Source organism: Chiloscyllium plagiosum, chromosome 17, assembly GCF_004010195.1.
Source record: "Chiloscyllium plagiosum isolate BGI_BamShark_2017 chromosome 17, ASM401019v2, whole genome shotgun sequence".
Classification (NCBI taxonomy): Eukaryota; Metazoa; Chordata; class Chondrichthyes; order Orectolobiformes; family Hemiscylliidae; genus Chiloscyllium; species Chiloscyllium plagiosum.
The window spans coordinates 19607901-19624740 of NC_057726.1; the positions used below are offsets into that span (position 1 = coordinate 19607901).

General features: G+C 37.9%; 1 protein-coding gene across 2 annotated transcripts in view; it reads right to left on the reverse strand.

Moving 5' to 3' along the window:
- Positions 1-1798: 1798 nt before the first annotated feature.
- klhl36 (kelch-like family member 36) overlaps positions 1799-16840 on the reverse strand; it is a 30831-nt gene continuing 15789 nt past the window's right edge. For both annotated transcript variants that reach the window (XM_043706640.1, XM_043706639.1), the window contains 3 exons: positions 12732-13805; positions 7362-7519; positions 1799-6501 (listed from right to left, as the gene is read on the reverse strand). In XM_043706640.1, coding sequence (XP_043562575.1) covers positions 5970-6501; positions 7362-7519; positions 12732-13805 — 1764 coding nt within the window. In that variant the 3' untranslated portion in view covers positions 1799-5969. The remainder of the gene's footprint in view (positions 6502-7361; positions 7520-12731; positions 13806-16840) is intronic.

The window sequence follows — 16840 nt, forward strand, 5'->3', positions numbered from 1 at the left end:
AAAATATTTATTTGGCTATCTGGTCATCCCAGTTTGCTGAATTTTACTGTATGTTGCTTACTGCTTTTCCTATATTACAACTGATTATAGCTAACTAAGTATTCCTGATATGCAAGGCGCTATGGGGGGTATCCTGAGGTTGTGAACAGTTTGACTCTACATATGCAAGTTTTTTAATGTTTGGAAATGTAAACAAATTCCAAATTTTTACTTTGCTCTTAATAAAATGTAGATAAAAGTTGTTTTGTGAAAAGTGAAATAATTTAGAACATTAAAAAAAAAAGTATCAACTTTCTAAAATGCTAGAGACAAAAACAACCTCCAGATGCTGGAATTCAAAGTAGACAGGCAGGAGGCTGGAAGAACACAGTGAGCCAGGCAGCTTCAGGAGGTGGAGAAGTCAATGTTTTGGATATAACCCTTCTTCAGGACTGGGGATGTAAGGGGTGCTGCAGATAAAGGCTGTGGCAGGGGCAGGGTGGTGAAGCAGAGAGAGGTGAAGACAGGTAGAGGGTATGACCTGGTTGGTTGATGGGAGGAATGAATCCGGTTAGTGGCAGGGAGGAGTGGAAGGGAGGGAGAAGGGGAGGGGGAGGGAAGGGAAGGGAGGTTATTTGAAATTGGAAAACTCAATGTTGAGTCCTCTAGCTGTAGTAAATGTTCGTCTAGAGACTGTCACCGGAGATGGAAGTGGAGAGGTCCGAGATGGATCAAGTGAATTTAAGAGTGGGATGGAAGTTGCGGGTGAAGTCGATGAACTACTCCAGTTCAGTCTGGGTGCAGGATGCTGCACCATTGCAATCAACGATGTAATGGTGGAAGAGTTGAGACACAGCATCTGTTTAGGTACTTAAGAGGGACTGTTCGACATAGCTGACACAGGCAGGCGTAGCCCTCTGGATTTGGAGGAAGTGGGAGGAGTTTAAGGAAGAGTTATTAAGGGTGAGGACCAGTTTGGCGAGGCAAAGGTAGGTATTGGAGGGGGACTGGATGGATCTGTTGCAGGGGAAGAAGCGGAGAGCCTGGAGGCCAGCCTTGTGGGGTATGGACATGTATAAGGACTGTAAATTGGAGGAACACCACCTCATCTTCTACCTGGGCAGCCTACAGAGCAGAGCACTCAACATAGAGTTCTCCAATTTCAAATAGCCTCCCTTCCCATCCCTCGACTCCCTTCCCATGTCCAGACTCCCTTCCCAGCCCCACCTTTTCCCTTCCACCTAACAGATTCATTCCACCTATTGACAAACTAGGTCGTACTCTCCCCTGTCTTCACCTATCCCCACTTCACCACCCTGCCCCCACCACACCTTTTACCTCCAGCTTCCCCAATACCCACTCCCAGTCCTGAAGATGGGTTACACTCGAAATGTCGAATTCTCCATCTCCTGATGCTGCCAGGCTTGCTGTGTTCTTTCAGCCTCCTGCCTGCCTACTTTCTAAAACACTACACATTTTTCTGTCTTAAGAGCAGAGGAGCAGGTTTGACCACTCTTTCCAGTTTTAATGCAGTCTGTGAAAGATTAGTGAAAAGCAGATCAGTTGTTAATGAAGCAAATAGAATATATCGATCTAATCCATTTTGCTAGGATTTTCAGTTAGCTATGTACTATGTCATCAATCTGCTCTGGCAAATTCCAAACTCAGCATTTTAAACTAGTACAAGTTGCTTCCTACATTTCCAGTAATCAACCAAGTACAGAATGAGCTGTCAGATATGTTAGGAATAATTTGCACATAAAGTCTACAACATGTAATACTGACAAACTGAAAATATTTTTCAACTTAATTATTCCAGTTTATTGATTATTTTAATCAAGTCAAATCCAGATCAACAAATCAATATTTTTAACAAATGAAAAATAGAGAATGTAAAAGGGAAATAAAAAGAGTACATATATCATCAGTTAGAGATTTGTAGCAGGATTTATTTACATGCTAATAAATGAGAAAGAAGTAGTTTAAAACAGTACCAATATGTGGCTCCATTTACATATCATTTTTATAAAGCCAATAACAGGGGAACAGATTTCAAGTTACTGCATGGCTTGAAACCAATAAACACCTGGCATTTTCCCCAATGATCAGTTGTGACACAGTACCAGTTGCAAAGTAAAAATCTACCCAATAATTTACCTCTCAAAGTACATTGTTTCACAGCATCAAAATAAATCTATCAATATCTTGGTATTAATACTACAATTTCTCAGCATCTGATATGCACAAGGCCAGAAATCACAAAATTTCAACAAACAAAATCTGGCAATGTGGGAGACTTGCTCATAACATGTGTCAACTCCAAGGAGTGGAGTGGATGAAGTAATCCAAAAGCAACCAGTTGCCAGAACTAGAACAGAAATTGCTGGAGAAACTCAGTCAGTTTGGCAGCATTTGTAAAGAGAAACAGAGTTAACGCGAGTCCAGTGACCCTTCTTCAGAACTATTTTACAGGTCTAATTTCCAAATTTGCCAATAGTTAAAGATATTAATGGCTAAAACAGGGATTTGAACAAATCACTATCATAAATTAGTTAACTGCAAGTCTGTCATATTGTAGAATGTTAAATGGGGGTTCTGTGCATTCGATATTTTGTTATGCTAGCAAATCTCTCAACTTTTGGTCTACTAAAATACTGCAAGCTCAAGTGGTACCCATACAAATTCGTAGGAAGCATAGCTTCAGAGTCACCTACTGGGTTTTAGTGTATAAATATTCAGCTGAATGGTTAGCACAGGAATGAATGCATAGCAGATTACAGTTTAGAATTCCGAAATGCTAATGTAAAATTGCAAATTCACAATTTTACTGTACCAATTCATCAAAATCCATAAAGAGTATTTAATTTCTGAATCACTACATGACTTAGTTCTGTTAACATTATAGGAGAAAGCAGATACATCTATAATCACAAAACACTGACATTCATCAGACAATTTAACTTCGACAGTTGAACACATCAACATCATGTTTGAAAAGCAAGATGCTTCAAAGATCAAGTTTCCTGAAGTGTATATATTAAAAAGACATCTTGTAAACCAAAACAATTTAAAACATAGCTCAAGCAAACATGCTCATTTAAGGTTAATAGGTCCAATTTACTATCAAAATAAATAGGTGCTATTTTGTACAAGGAAACACTATACATGTTGGTTGGCGGTATTAAACATATGAATACACGGTCGAATATGGACACTGTTTTCATTATATACAATTGCTTACTCATAGTATCATTTATGATTTTTACAACTTACGATACTTTTAGAATAATTGCCTCATTCAAGTTAAAGCAAATAAATTGCATGTCTGCCTCTTATTTGTTCTTACTATGTGTTTTGACATACGTAACTATATAGAGATCTGTAGCTTTTTGATGCAATGCCCAGAGATGTAACAGCTACTGTACTATTGAAAGCTGCAGGAACTTGTTTCCCACCTCCAAGTGTACTCCAGATGGAAACATATTTCCATATTCCATAAAAAAAAATCAGGATTACAAATGACTCATATTTCACTGCAAAGGTCCCTAGGCCTACTTACTTGTTGCCAACTTCAGCTAACTGGCTGGTGTTATGCAGCCAAGACCTGCAGCCAGCAATGGGAGTGCTTGCAACTGGCAGATAATATTTGTTACGCTTGTCGACTGGGACAATAGCCATGTGCAGGATTCACCCATCAACTGGTAGGAAGTAACTGAAATTTCTCAAAACTTAGTAACAATTTCTGGAAGGAGCAAACGTTGTCTATATAAATCTACAACCCAGTTTCCCACAAAAAAAACTGATACATTTCTATGTCTATTTGTCCTGCAGCTCTTTGTTCTTTGCAAAGAGCACTGCAGCATTTCTTGTAACTTCTCTAAAGTTAACACTCTGCCTGACCTGTTCTGATGTTAAGGCCATCAACCTGAAACTATTTTTTTCTCCCTCCACAGATGCTGTCAGATGAGAGTTTCTAGCATTTTAATTTTTAAACATCAATTCTATAGTTTCTTTGAGAAATATAATTCATCCTGTCAACAATGCCATTCGGGACAATTACTGGTGTTTACAGCCACAGATTCTTTGTTTTTGCCACGTTAAACCTCTGTCTTGGAAAGTGCTTATTTAAAACAAAATCAAATGTGCAAGCGTTTCTCCTTGGTACCCTTCAGGAAATATACAAATTAGCAAAGAAATGTGAAGAATTGCATCAAAAGGCAGATATTCTTGTCAGTTTGTGTATTCCTACAAAGGGCAAGTATGTAAGGCAGGTAAGAAATGCACTGTACTAAAATCATCAGACATGTACTGAAGAGCCATTGCAAATGCAGCCCTGGGTCCTACCCATCCATTCAGCTCCCATACAGTAATGTGCAACAGGCTCAGTGAGTCCTCAGCTACAGTTTTAAAAATAATATTAAAAAAGCTGCCTTCCATAAAAACCAAAACTTAGTACACTTCTTAATGACTTAAGGTAAAATCAGTAACTATGGTGACATATAAAAGTCTGTTTCCATTAATAATCATCCAAATTTGTTGCATTTATTCCTTTGAATTGTTTGTGTGTGCAGGGGGGACAGAAAGAGGAGGGCTTTACAAATTTTTAATGCATATTGGTAAAAAGGTACACTGAAAAGGATACCACAGGACTTGTGCTCTCAAAAACATGCTGAGTTGTATAAGCATATTGTTAAAAGTCTAAAAATTTTGAGAAATCTAAAAGCCTTACATGTATGTTATTGCTAAATTTCATAATGTTCAGGTGTTTGTTACAAAACATTGAAATATATGTGCTTTATATTTTGAAAGACAAAAAAAATGCAATCTTACATTTAGATTTCAGATTTTTGTGCTTGAACACTGTTAGAATTGTCAGATATGCAGAAAATGCTGATAATTTCTCAACTATTTAACGATGTCTCATGAGAAAAAAAACTATTATTCCTTAAAATATTTTTAGAATAATGGATTTTGATTCTTATCTTAAAGAACATTTTAAAAAGTACAACATAATCTGCAGAACATTCATACTTCAGTGGAACTTCATTCTAGACAGGAATGTTTCTGATTTTAACCACAGCAGGAAAGCATTTGAATTTCTGCAGCTTCTATCGAAAGACAACACTGGCAGAGATATGAGCATAAAAGAAAATATGATTTAAAAAAAATATACAAAGCCACTTCATTATTGTTTAAAACTCCTCTGAGTTGGTGATTGTGTAGATTGGTGATTATTCCATTTTATTGTTGCACTTACTGACCCGTAAAATAGCTGATTGCTACTTTAGAAATAAAACACACTTGACTGCCAGATAGGAGGCGGAGACTGAGACTCATACTATATTATGTTTGTAACACTACCCTTTCAAGTGATTCAGGCATTTGCCTTAACACTGCTTATCTCACACATCCAGTTTGGCCATTCCAACAAAATACCCCATATCTTAGCAAACACACAAATTTAGTCACATTGAGCCTGATAGACTTGAGATAAATAAAAATTAGGCCAGACTGCTCAGAAGCCCAAGCATGCATGCCACTCATTCATGCACATGCACAAATAACTTAAGATTTAATGTGGCTTTTTAAATAAATTACTTGTCCCCAAATATACTTAGAAGCAATGTTATATAGCTAACTTTGGTTGAATGGAGAAAGTACTTATTAATCCAACCCCCAGCCTACTCAAGATATTGTTCTTAATATATTTTAAAAAAAACTAATGTTCACATTTCAGGATCCTTCGCACAGTAGTTTCAGTTTCTATATATCATAGATAGCAATGTATTATGCATTTTCACAGCAATATACATAGCAATAACTGAATAGATAGAATAGGTGGCTCTTTTCAAACAATACTGCCAAATGGCAGAAATACAACAGTAGTTAGGATTGTTTAATGCTTTTTCTACATCACAATGAGTTCAAATCAAACTAACAGACATCCTGAGGTTGTGCCTTTTTGAACTGGTTACAATCTACTATAAATCCTAGTGTTTAGTCTTTAGCTTCTTCTCTGGGGACCAAGGTTTAAGCACACAACTACATGCGGACACTCCTGCAATTAATTTTGGGAGGTCTGGGCCACGGTGCCACTTATTCTCAACCCTGTTATATATCTGCACAGCTTTTGAAAACACTGTATTCTCCCAGCTGTAGCCACCGAGAATATAAATTTTTCCATTCAAAACTGCCACTCCTGACTCACTGTTGGCCTGCAAGAGAGGGGCAACTCTGGTCCATTGATTATACTGTGGGCTGTAACATTCCACACTTAAAATATCAAACCTCTCCATAGACTCAATGTGATCATCACTGCCACCTATAGCATAGATATGATCCTGCAGTGTGCACATGCAATGCCATCCTCGAGCTGTTATCATTGGTCGTTTTTCTTCCCAAACATCAGTTCGATAGTCATAGCAAAGAAGATTCTTTCTGTAGGGTCCAATCTGGTAATCATGACCTCCTGAGATGTACACTAATTCTTTATATATTGAACCAGCATGGCCATATGTAAACCTACAAAAGACCAGCAAGAATTTCATTAATAGAAGTCAGAACAAACATGATGCAAAAGATCTATACAATAGATTTAAAGGAGAAAAGAGTCTCAAATGATATCAAATCCCTGGGCTGCTTTTTAAAATTAATATGCAACAATTTGCATTCATATGATGTTTACAACTGTAAAACATGACAGGCCACAAAACAGGAGACAAAAAAACACTGTCAGAAAAAAAAAAGAGGATTAGAACAAGTAACTAAATATTTGGCCAAAAAGGTTTAAGAAGTTTCTTAAAGGCGGTGGTACTGGTCAACAGACAAGCAGCTGACAATACAGAGGTAGCAGAGCGATCAAGAGGGACTATTCACTGTCAATATAAATATAAATATAGAACCCAACTTAATAGCATCCAGCTGATACCAACTGGACAGTGCCAAATACAGTGTAGGACACTCAACCTTGAAATACAGTCATCAGTAGCAATCCTCATGAGCAATCCAGACAACCAGAGATCATTTTCTACACACTGCTTAAATCCTGTCTAACACCTCCATGTCAAACAATGTCTTGAAACTCATTTTTGATAATTAAATTCAATTATCTCTTCCATTTTCGATGCCTCGGTGATGATTCCTTCATTTCCACTCTGAATGCTTTTTCCTCTTGTTCTATTTCATGGACAAGGCATCTCACAATGTCTTCTGCATTCAATCTATTAAACCACTGCTGTGCACATATATATTTTAAAATATATCACTGAAAACCAATATACGCATTTAAAATATGCATCATTAATTTCAGAATCTGCAGTAAATTGATGCAAGAAATCCACAGAATTGTACAATACTAAACAGATGAAAACTTAATGCAATACCTTGGTAGGCCAGCGACATAGGACCAGGAATCATTATTAGGGTCATAGATTTCCACAGAAGACAGAGCACCATTTTCATTCCTTCCTCCGACAGCGATCAGAAAGTTTGCAAAGGCATCCAAGTAAAAATCCACTCGTCTCTGATTCATGGGAGCAACCTGAAAAGCAAATCTAGAACATCTAAGAAACCACATCGGTAAAGTAACTGCATTTTTCGTAAGTGTTACACTGTATTCTACTGAAACCTTTGAATGCTATTCACAATTTAACAAAAGACCTAATTTGAGTTTTTTTTCCTCTGAAATACACACACGTGTATATCACAGAATCAATCCAGTGGAGGAGGACATCATTCAGCCCTGCATGTCTGTGTTAGCACTTCAAATATGCAGTTCACTTTCTGTCATTGTTCAGTATTTCTGCACGGCTATTTGAAAAGGAACGTTAGGGCCCTTTAGAGAGGTCAACGAGGCCACCTGTGTGTGGAACCAAAGGAGATGGGTGAGATTCTAAATGAATTTTTCACATCAGTATTTACTATAGACAAAGACACGGAAACTGGGGAATTCAAAGAAATAAATAGTGATGTCTTGAAAATAAAGTCCACATTATAGAAGATAAGGTGCTGGAGATTATAAATGCATGAAAGTAGTTAATCCCTAGGATATGATCAAGTGTATCCCAGGACATTGTGGAAAGCTAGGGAAGAAATTTCAGGGCCCCTAACAGAGATATTTGTATAATCAACAGCCACGGGGGAGGTGCTGGAAGACTGGAGGGTAGCTAATATTGTGACATTATTTAAGGAGGGTTGCAAGGAAAAGTCAAAGAATTATAGATCGGTGAGCCTGGTGTCAATGGTGGTTAAGTTGTTGAAGGGGATTCTGAGAGACAGGATCAACATGCATTTGGAAAGGCAAAGATTGATGAGGGATAGTCAGCAAGCCTGTACGCATGGAGAACCGTGCCTCACAAACTTGATTTGAGTTTTTTTTTTGAAAGGTTGACCAAGAAGATTGATGAAGGCAGTATAGTAGGCATTGTCTATGTAGACTTTAATAAGGCCTTTGTCATGGTTCCGCATGGTAGACTGCTGAACAAGGTTAGATCGCATGGAGTACAGGGAGAACTAGCCATTTGGATACAGAACTGGCTAGAAGATAGGAGACAGAGGGTGGTGGTGGAGGGTTACTTTTCAGACTGGAGGCGTGTGACCAGCTATATGCTGCAAGGATCAGTGCTGGGTCCACTATGTTTTGTCATTTATATAAATGACTTGGATGTGAGCATAAAAGGTATGGTTAGTAAGTTTGCAGATGACACCGAAGTTGGTGGTGTAGTGGACAACCAAGAAGATTATCTCAGAGTCCAGAGGAACCTTGATCAAATGGGCTGATAGGCTGAGGAGTAGCAGATGGAGTTTAATTTAGATAAATGAGAGGCGCTGCATTTTGGTAAGGCAAATCAGGACAGGAAGTAAACACTAAATGATGAGGAGAAAGTGAGCATTGCAGATGCTGGAGCTCAGAGTCAAGACAGTAGTGCTGGAAAAGCACAGGTCAGACAGCAGAGGAGCAGGAGAATTGACGTTTCAGGAATAAGCCATTCAACAGGAACCTTTTTCACGCAGAGGGTGGTGAGTTTTAAGAATGAGCTGCCAGAGGTGGTGGTAGAGGGTGCTGTAATTAATTACAATATTTAATTAATTAATTAATTATTTTAATTAATTAAATATTTAAAAGGTATCTGGATAGGTAAATGAAGAGGGGTTGAAAGTGATATCGGCCAAATGATATCTAATGCAGGGCTTATGCCCGCAAATTAGATTCTTGTGCTCCTCGGATGTTGCCTGACCTGCTGTGCTTTTCTAGCACTACACTCTCGACTTAATGGTAAGGTCTTGGGGAGTGTTGCTGAACAAAGAGACCTTGAAATGTAGTTTCATAGTTCCTTGAAAGTGGAGGTGCAGGCAGATGGGATAGTCAAGAATGCATTTGGTACACTTATCTTTATTGGTCAGTGCATTGAGTATTGCAATTGGGAGGTCATGTCATGATTGTACAGCACATTGGTTAGACCACTTTTGGAATACTGCATTCAATTCTGATTTCCCAGCTACAGGAAAAATGTCATGAAACTTGAGGGGGTGCAGAAAAGATTTACAAGGATGTTGCCAGGGTTGGAGGGTTTGAGCTATAAGGACAGGCTGAATAAGCTGGGGCTATATCTCCTGGATCATCGGAGGCTGAGGGATGACCTTATGGAGGTTTATAAAATGATGAGGGGCATGGATAGGGTGAATAACCAAATTCTTTTCTCCAGGGTAGGGGAGTCCAAAACTAGAGGGCACAGGTTTAACGTGAGGGGGGATAACTTAAAAGGGACATAAGGGGCAACGTTTTCACGCAGAGGGTGGTCAGTGTACAGAATGAGCTGCCACAGGTAGTGGTAGAGGGTGCTTTAATTACAATATTTAAAAGGTATCTGAATAGGTAAATGAATAAGAAGGGTTGAGAGAGATATGGGCCAAATGCTGGCAAATGGGACTGGATTAATTTAGGATATCTGGTCAGCATGGATGAGTTGGACTGAAGTGTCTGTTTCCATGCTGTATGTTTCTATGATTGAGTTGGAACAGCTTGTTTCTGACTACTCTGTCCAGACTGCTCATGATTTTGAATGTCTCTATCAAATCTCCTCTCACCCTTCTCTTTTTCCAAGGAGTCCTAATTTTCCAAACTATTTTCACAGCTGAAGTTCTTCATCCCGGGAATTTATCTTTACAGTACTCTTTCCAATGCCTTCCGAATTAACTCTGTGGTTCACTGACTCTTTGTTGTCTATGTTAAGTATCACTTTACACCCAAAGTAAACTGTACATATCTATCACAAACTGCAGGATTTCTGATAATTAAAGCTGAAAACATCAAGTTATCCAAATTAATTGCACACTAATTAATTGATCACTAAAGACTACAATTTAAAAACCTCACATTTGTACTGTATAATATGCACAGTTACATATTTCCAGCTATCATTCTGAATTTATTCCAGAAATTAGACTAGTGAATCTCTTTTGAACAACCTCCAATATCAATATATCCCTTCTTAAATATGGGTTCCAAAATTGTAGAGTACCCCAGGTCTGATCTCACCAATATCCTGCAACAAGTTGTACCAAGATTTTTCAGTTTTTAAATTTCAACCTCCTTGCAAAAGAAGGGCAAAAATCCATTTGCCTTTGAAATTACTTGTTGCATCTGCATGCTGTTTGTATTTCTTGCACAAGACCACAGATCCCTCTATGTTCCACTTTCTTGGAGTCTCTCTCCATTTAAATAATAGTCTGCCATTTGATTCATCACACTTTCCCACATTAAATCCGATCCAGGTTTTTGCCCACTCACTCAACCAATATATGTATCCTTTGCTGATTCTTTAAGTCCACATCACAACATGCCACCGAACAGCCAAGAGCTGAGTCAACAAAAATGAAATTATTGAAGTGAGTGAGCTTTGTTTCTCACACAAGGATGCTGCCAGAATTAGAGGGTTTGAGGTATCAGGAGAGAATGAATAGGCTGGGACATTTTTTCTGGAGTGTCGGAAGCTAAGGGGTGACCTTATAAAAGAGGTTTATAAAATCATGAGGAGCATGGATAGGGTGAATAGCTAAGGTCTTTCCCCCAGGGTAGGGAGGTCCAAAACTAGAGGGCACAGGTTTAAAGGGGAGAGTGAAAGACTTAAAAAGGACCTGTGCAGCAACTTTTTCCACACAGAGGGTGGTGCATATATGAAATGAGCTGCCAGAGGAACTGGTGGAGGCTAGTACAATTACAGCACTTAAAAGGCATCTGGATGGGTACATGAATAGGGTACATGAATTGAAAATGGGACCAGATCAGTTTAGGATATCCAGTTGGAGTGGATTAGTTTAACCAAAGGATCTGTTTCCGTGCTGTATAACTCTATCTCTGTAACCATTTCCTTTAAAAATCTTGGATGCAGACTATGAGGTCCAGGCAAATTGTCTGCCTTTAGTACCATTATTTTGTCAAATACTTTGCCCTTGTGATATTGCTTATTACAAGAACTGTCCTCCCATTAGCATCTTGCTTATCTGTTACCTTTAGGATATCTATAGTATCCTCCACCATGAACACCAATACAAAACATTAGTTTAAAGTATCTGCCATTTCCCTGCTCTCTGTTATCAACCCTCCCATTCCATTTTCCAAGGGTTCCATGGCTTACTTTAGCTATGCTTTCTTTTACATACCTGCAGAAGCTCTTGCCGTTTTTGGCATTTATATATCTTATCAATTCACTTTTAATAAATCAACTTTCTCCCCCTTTATAAGCTTTTTAATTACCAGTTTTTGGTTCCTAAAAAAATTTCCTGTCCTCGGGCATAATTTTTACAAAACTTGCTGGAGAAATTCAGCAGGTCTGACAGTATCTGTGGAGAGAGAAACAGTTTAAAAGTTTGCTCAATTTGAAGAGCACTTGCTGAACTAGAAACATTAACTGCTTTCTCTCCATAGGTGTGGCCAGACCTGCCGAGTTTCTCCAGCAATTTGATTTCGTTTCAGATTTCCAGCATCTGCCGTTCTGTTTTATTTCAGTTGCCAAAACTATTTTACAAGGGTAATTTCCAAAATTTGCCAAAAGTTTTAAAAGGTACAAATGGCTAAACAGGAAACTGAATAAACTACTAGCTCCTATCAGACAACCTAGTAAATGAGTTAACTACAAGTTTTTCAAATAGGGGTCCCTTGTAGTGAATATTTTGCTATACTAGCAAACATCTCAATTTTACGTCTATTAAAATAATGCAAGTTCAGTGGTAGTGGTTTTTTTGTACGAATAATTGGAGCTTACTTGCAGATTTCATTGGCATGTCATTGTCCTTCCTTGTTTCTGCTACCATAAAAAGAGCAGTTTCAATGTTTTTCCCTCAATTGTCAAATGAGCAGAGGTGAAAGTATAAAAGGTACAGAAAATAATTTTTTTAAAAGCTATGTTGAATGCTGGACTTTCACACTTAATTTTAAATTTTCAAGTCAGGTGTGCACCCACAGGAGAGGTTTCAATATTTCTCTTACTAATCTGGAACAAAACTCTAACTTTTCAAGGGACGTGAACAGCAGTTTCTTTAACCTATTTATTCAGCTGCCTTTTACAGCTTTTCTGCCAATTTAATATACAAGGCCATCAATCTCTGTAAGTGACTTGTCCTCTACAACAAAGGTAATGACAATCGTACACCTGGAAGAAGCTGTAAGTATTGCTGTAGAAAAATTTATTTGTGTGTTCATTTTTCATGTTTGAACAGAAGTGAGGCCAAGTTATAAAAGAGAAGTAACTTACCTTGAACCACTGATTACATCTAGGATCATATCTATAAAGGATGTTTGAAGCTGCATCACCTCCATTATCACGAGATGAGCTTCCACCTGCCATAAAGATAAATCCTCCAAAGACAGTGACACAATGATGGCTCCGTCTTGCAGGCAGCATTGTTTCAGAAAACCATTGCCCTTTTGTTGCATCAAAGAAGCACATATCATCACTTAGCTCTTCTCCACGTTCTGACACCTCCCCACCAATAAACAACAGTCTTTCAATATCCGAGCGAAGCGCAGAACGTTTGTTCTGAAGTACTGGTTGTTTTGTAATGTTATTATGATAATATATTGCTTCTTCCAAAAACATTTCACAATTTGCTTCTTCGGGAAGTAGGGAGCACACTGCTGGTTTAACACGTTGCAATAGATCACTTTTAGGTATAAGTGGGAAATGGATGTTTCTGAGGACAAGGCGAGCATCTTGCACTCGATCAGGACTCTGTGTTAGCCACTGCAGTGCAGCCTGTAGCAAATCATGCTCACATTCATGTTGCACATTGTTGTTGTCCAAATAAAGACAAAGTTTTTGCACAGATATGTTCTGCAAAAATTCTGGAGTGAAGGAAAGTGTACCAAAACCATGCAGAATAAAACTATCGATGTAACAGTCCAGTCGCTCCAGGTCATAAATTGAGGCTAGTTCTTGAAGATAAAGGTAGTTTTCTTCACTAACTTCATTCTCCAGGTACTCGCAACAAAAATCCACTACTTTCCAAATTTGCAAAAGATGAGCAGTTTCCAGCACATAGTCAATGTTTCCACCATCTAAAGGGAGCTCGCTGCTATATAGAAAGTCAATCACAGCTTTCAGACCTATGTAAGAGGCTCCAACCAACTCAACTTCTTCTTGATAAGCTTCCCTCATTCCAATTGTAAACATAGAGTTAAAATAGTCACTGTAAACAGCCAATAGATTCCTGTGGGCTGACACTCTCTGTTCATCTGCCACAAGCACGATATCACAGAACAGTCCCTTCTGTCTCTGCTCATTTAGCCCCTGAAGGATGACACTAGAATGATCAGCCCATCTGTATACCTGAAAGAGAATTCACTTTAAGATCAACATACTTTTCATTTGGCATATTGAGTTAAAATGTGCACTTTGAAAATCCTAGGATTGTGCTTATTGAGATACTTATGTACTTGTTCATTGCATTTTTGAGTTCACACCATATATTTAAGTATTCACTTACAAGCACACAAACTGCAGTGTTGTGGATCACTCAATACCCAATAGAAGACTGAATAGGTTGTTTTGATACAGACTAATGCCCATTTGGCTTAATAATAATTAGTTTGAAACAAGCTCCACTAGAAATATTCACCATTCTTATGACCAGTAATCACATCTAAATCCTTTTCAACTATATTTGTTTCTTTTTTGCTTTCCAAACATCTTCAGTATGCAATTGCAATATAAACAATTCAAAAAGTGTTGTTTTGCTAAATTGGCCAGCAGCCGAAAGTAGTTATGCAATCAGACAATTCAATCCAGCTGTGCTCTCAAATTGTGAAAATCAATTTGCCTTTAAGTTCAGCTGGATGCCAGTATAATTTTAATTAAGTGCAGCACCATTTTGAGGATTTATCATTTTAGCCACAGCAATCAAAACAATGTTGTGATATTTTTGTAATGGCATAAATAAGTATGTATTCAAACGCAAATACTATCCTGTTTTTTTTTAAGTAATTGGAACAGCAAATCACCACAAAATAACCAGTGATTATGCAATTTCGGTTAACGTTGGGAAAAAAATTATACAGTCTACTCATAATGGTTAAATTTTATATCTGCTTGTATAGGTTTCAGGTTTTGATATATAAAATGTTGTAACAATCTAATTAAATACCAAAAATGTAAAAATAGAGGAATTAGCCGACCAACAACGCTGCATACCACAACTTATTCACTCCCGCAACACAAGTACTACGGAGTTAGCAGACTGTGTCTACGAAGTGATATGGATACCATGAAATCACACCAAACCCATAGGGTTTTGAGGACTCAATACTGGCCAAGCATGTCATTAAGAACATTACTCAAACATTTCAATATAATGAATTGATCAGATTTTATTGCCTATTTTGTTGGTCTATCATGCGTTCCCTCTTTTTCACTGAAAAAGTATAAATGCAGGGGGAAGATAACATCTCATCACTTGGAATATAAAGTAAGTTAATGGTCTTGTGTCCAGTCCTGTATCAGTTGGAATGGTTTTCTGTTCTTGAGGCTATGGGATAAATTTTTATCAAATACTGGGAAAAATAAAATCAGTTGTTAATATCAATATTAGAACCGTTTCACCTTAATTAATAAGTGAGGAAATAAAAAATTAACAATTCTCCATTAGGATCACATGCTGCTTTGCCTAATTTCTGTTTCTTTGCTGTATTCAGGCAATCTGATTGTCCCCAGGAACAAATACAGAGAAGAAAATACCAATAATAAACTAATTGTTACCCATAAAATGACTCCTGATCTGGCAGCTTGTATCTTAACAATTGCTCAACCCCTTAATTTGTGTAAATTCAAATTAACTCCATTGTTCTTTAAAATCCATTAAAAAAAATCATCTTTAAATGACAGAAAATAAAGTATACTGGTCAAGCAAAAATAAAATATTGTTGATGCTGAAGATCTGAAACAAAAACAGAAGACACTGGAAATATGGAAGGTCAAATCTTGTTGAGAGAAACAAGAGTAATGTTACAAGTTAACGACCCTTCATCAAAACTTGAAATATTAGCAACTGGCTAATATCATTTCCACTATTTTCCCCAAAAAACAAATTTAGCAGAAATGAAATGTACTTGATAAGTCGATGTAATGGAGATATGTATTGACTTAAAATTTGTGAAATTATAACTATTTTTAGTTACATTTATTGTAAGTATAGAACGTTTATAGTTTGGATGGCATTAAAAATAATGAGTTTGTCTTTTATACATTGAAGTATGGGTTTTTAAGCTGTGGATGCCTGTAACATTGATATAATGTTCACTGGGCTTATCTGATTGGACCACCATAAACTTTGTGAACTTTTAAACAATTGGATGATGAACATTAGGGTGCTAGTCAGCCATTAACAAGCAGATCCAGAAGAACTTCTCAATTCAATTCCAACAGGCAACATTATTTTCTCAATTTGCTTCAGTCCATAATGAATTAGTGGCAGGGGAGGGATGGTGTACAATCCACTAGGTAACAGATCCAGGGTAAGACTGTGGAAGGAGTAAGAAGATAATGAGTACACTTGGCTTTACTCAGCGTGAATCTTTGAATTCTGCACAACATATTTTGCCAGTAACGGTGGGAAAAATTCTCATTAAACACTGACACATGGTTCCAGAAATCAAATCTTAACTGATAATAAAGTAATAATGTTAATAAATATCATGGAAGTGATTTGCTTAGCAAATCCACGTTACGGAAGGAGTGTATAGTAGCATATCTACACCACTGAGGCTACATTGACAGAAGCATAGTCGTCTTCCTGGATTTCACCTGACTCAGGAAACAAGGGAGAAAATGTGTGTGATAATTTGCTTTCCCCCTCCTTTTGTAATCCTCTCTATGGGCTTCAGATCAAAGTTAAAACAAAAACAGAAATTGCTGGAGAAACTCCGCAGATCCGGCAGCATCTGTGGAGAGAAAGCAGAATTAATATTTTGGGTCCAGTGGCCCTTCTGTTCTATTTACAGTCATAGAGTCACGGAGATGTACAGCACGGAAACAGAGCCTTCGGTCCAACCCGCCCATGCCGACCAGATATCCCAACCCAATCTAGTCCCACCTGCCAGCACCCGGCCCATATCCCTCCAAGTCCTCCCTATTCATATAACCATCCAAATGCCTCTAAAAATGTTGCTATTGTAACAGCCTCCACCACATCCTCTGGCAGCTCATTCCATACACGTACCACCCTTTACATGAAAAAGTTGCTCCTTAGGTCTCTTTTATATCTTTCCCCTCTCACCCTAAACCTATCCCCTCTAGTTCTGGACTCCCCGACCCCAGGGAAAAGACTTTGTCTATTTATCCTATCCATGCCCCTCATAATTTTGTAAACC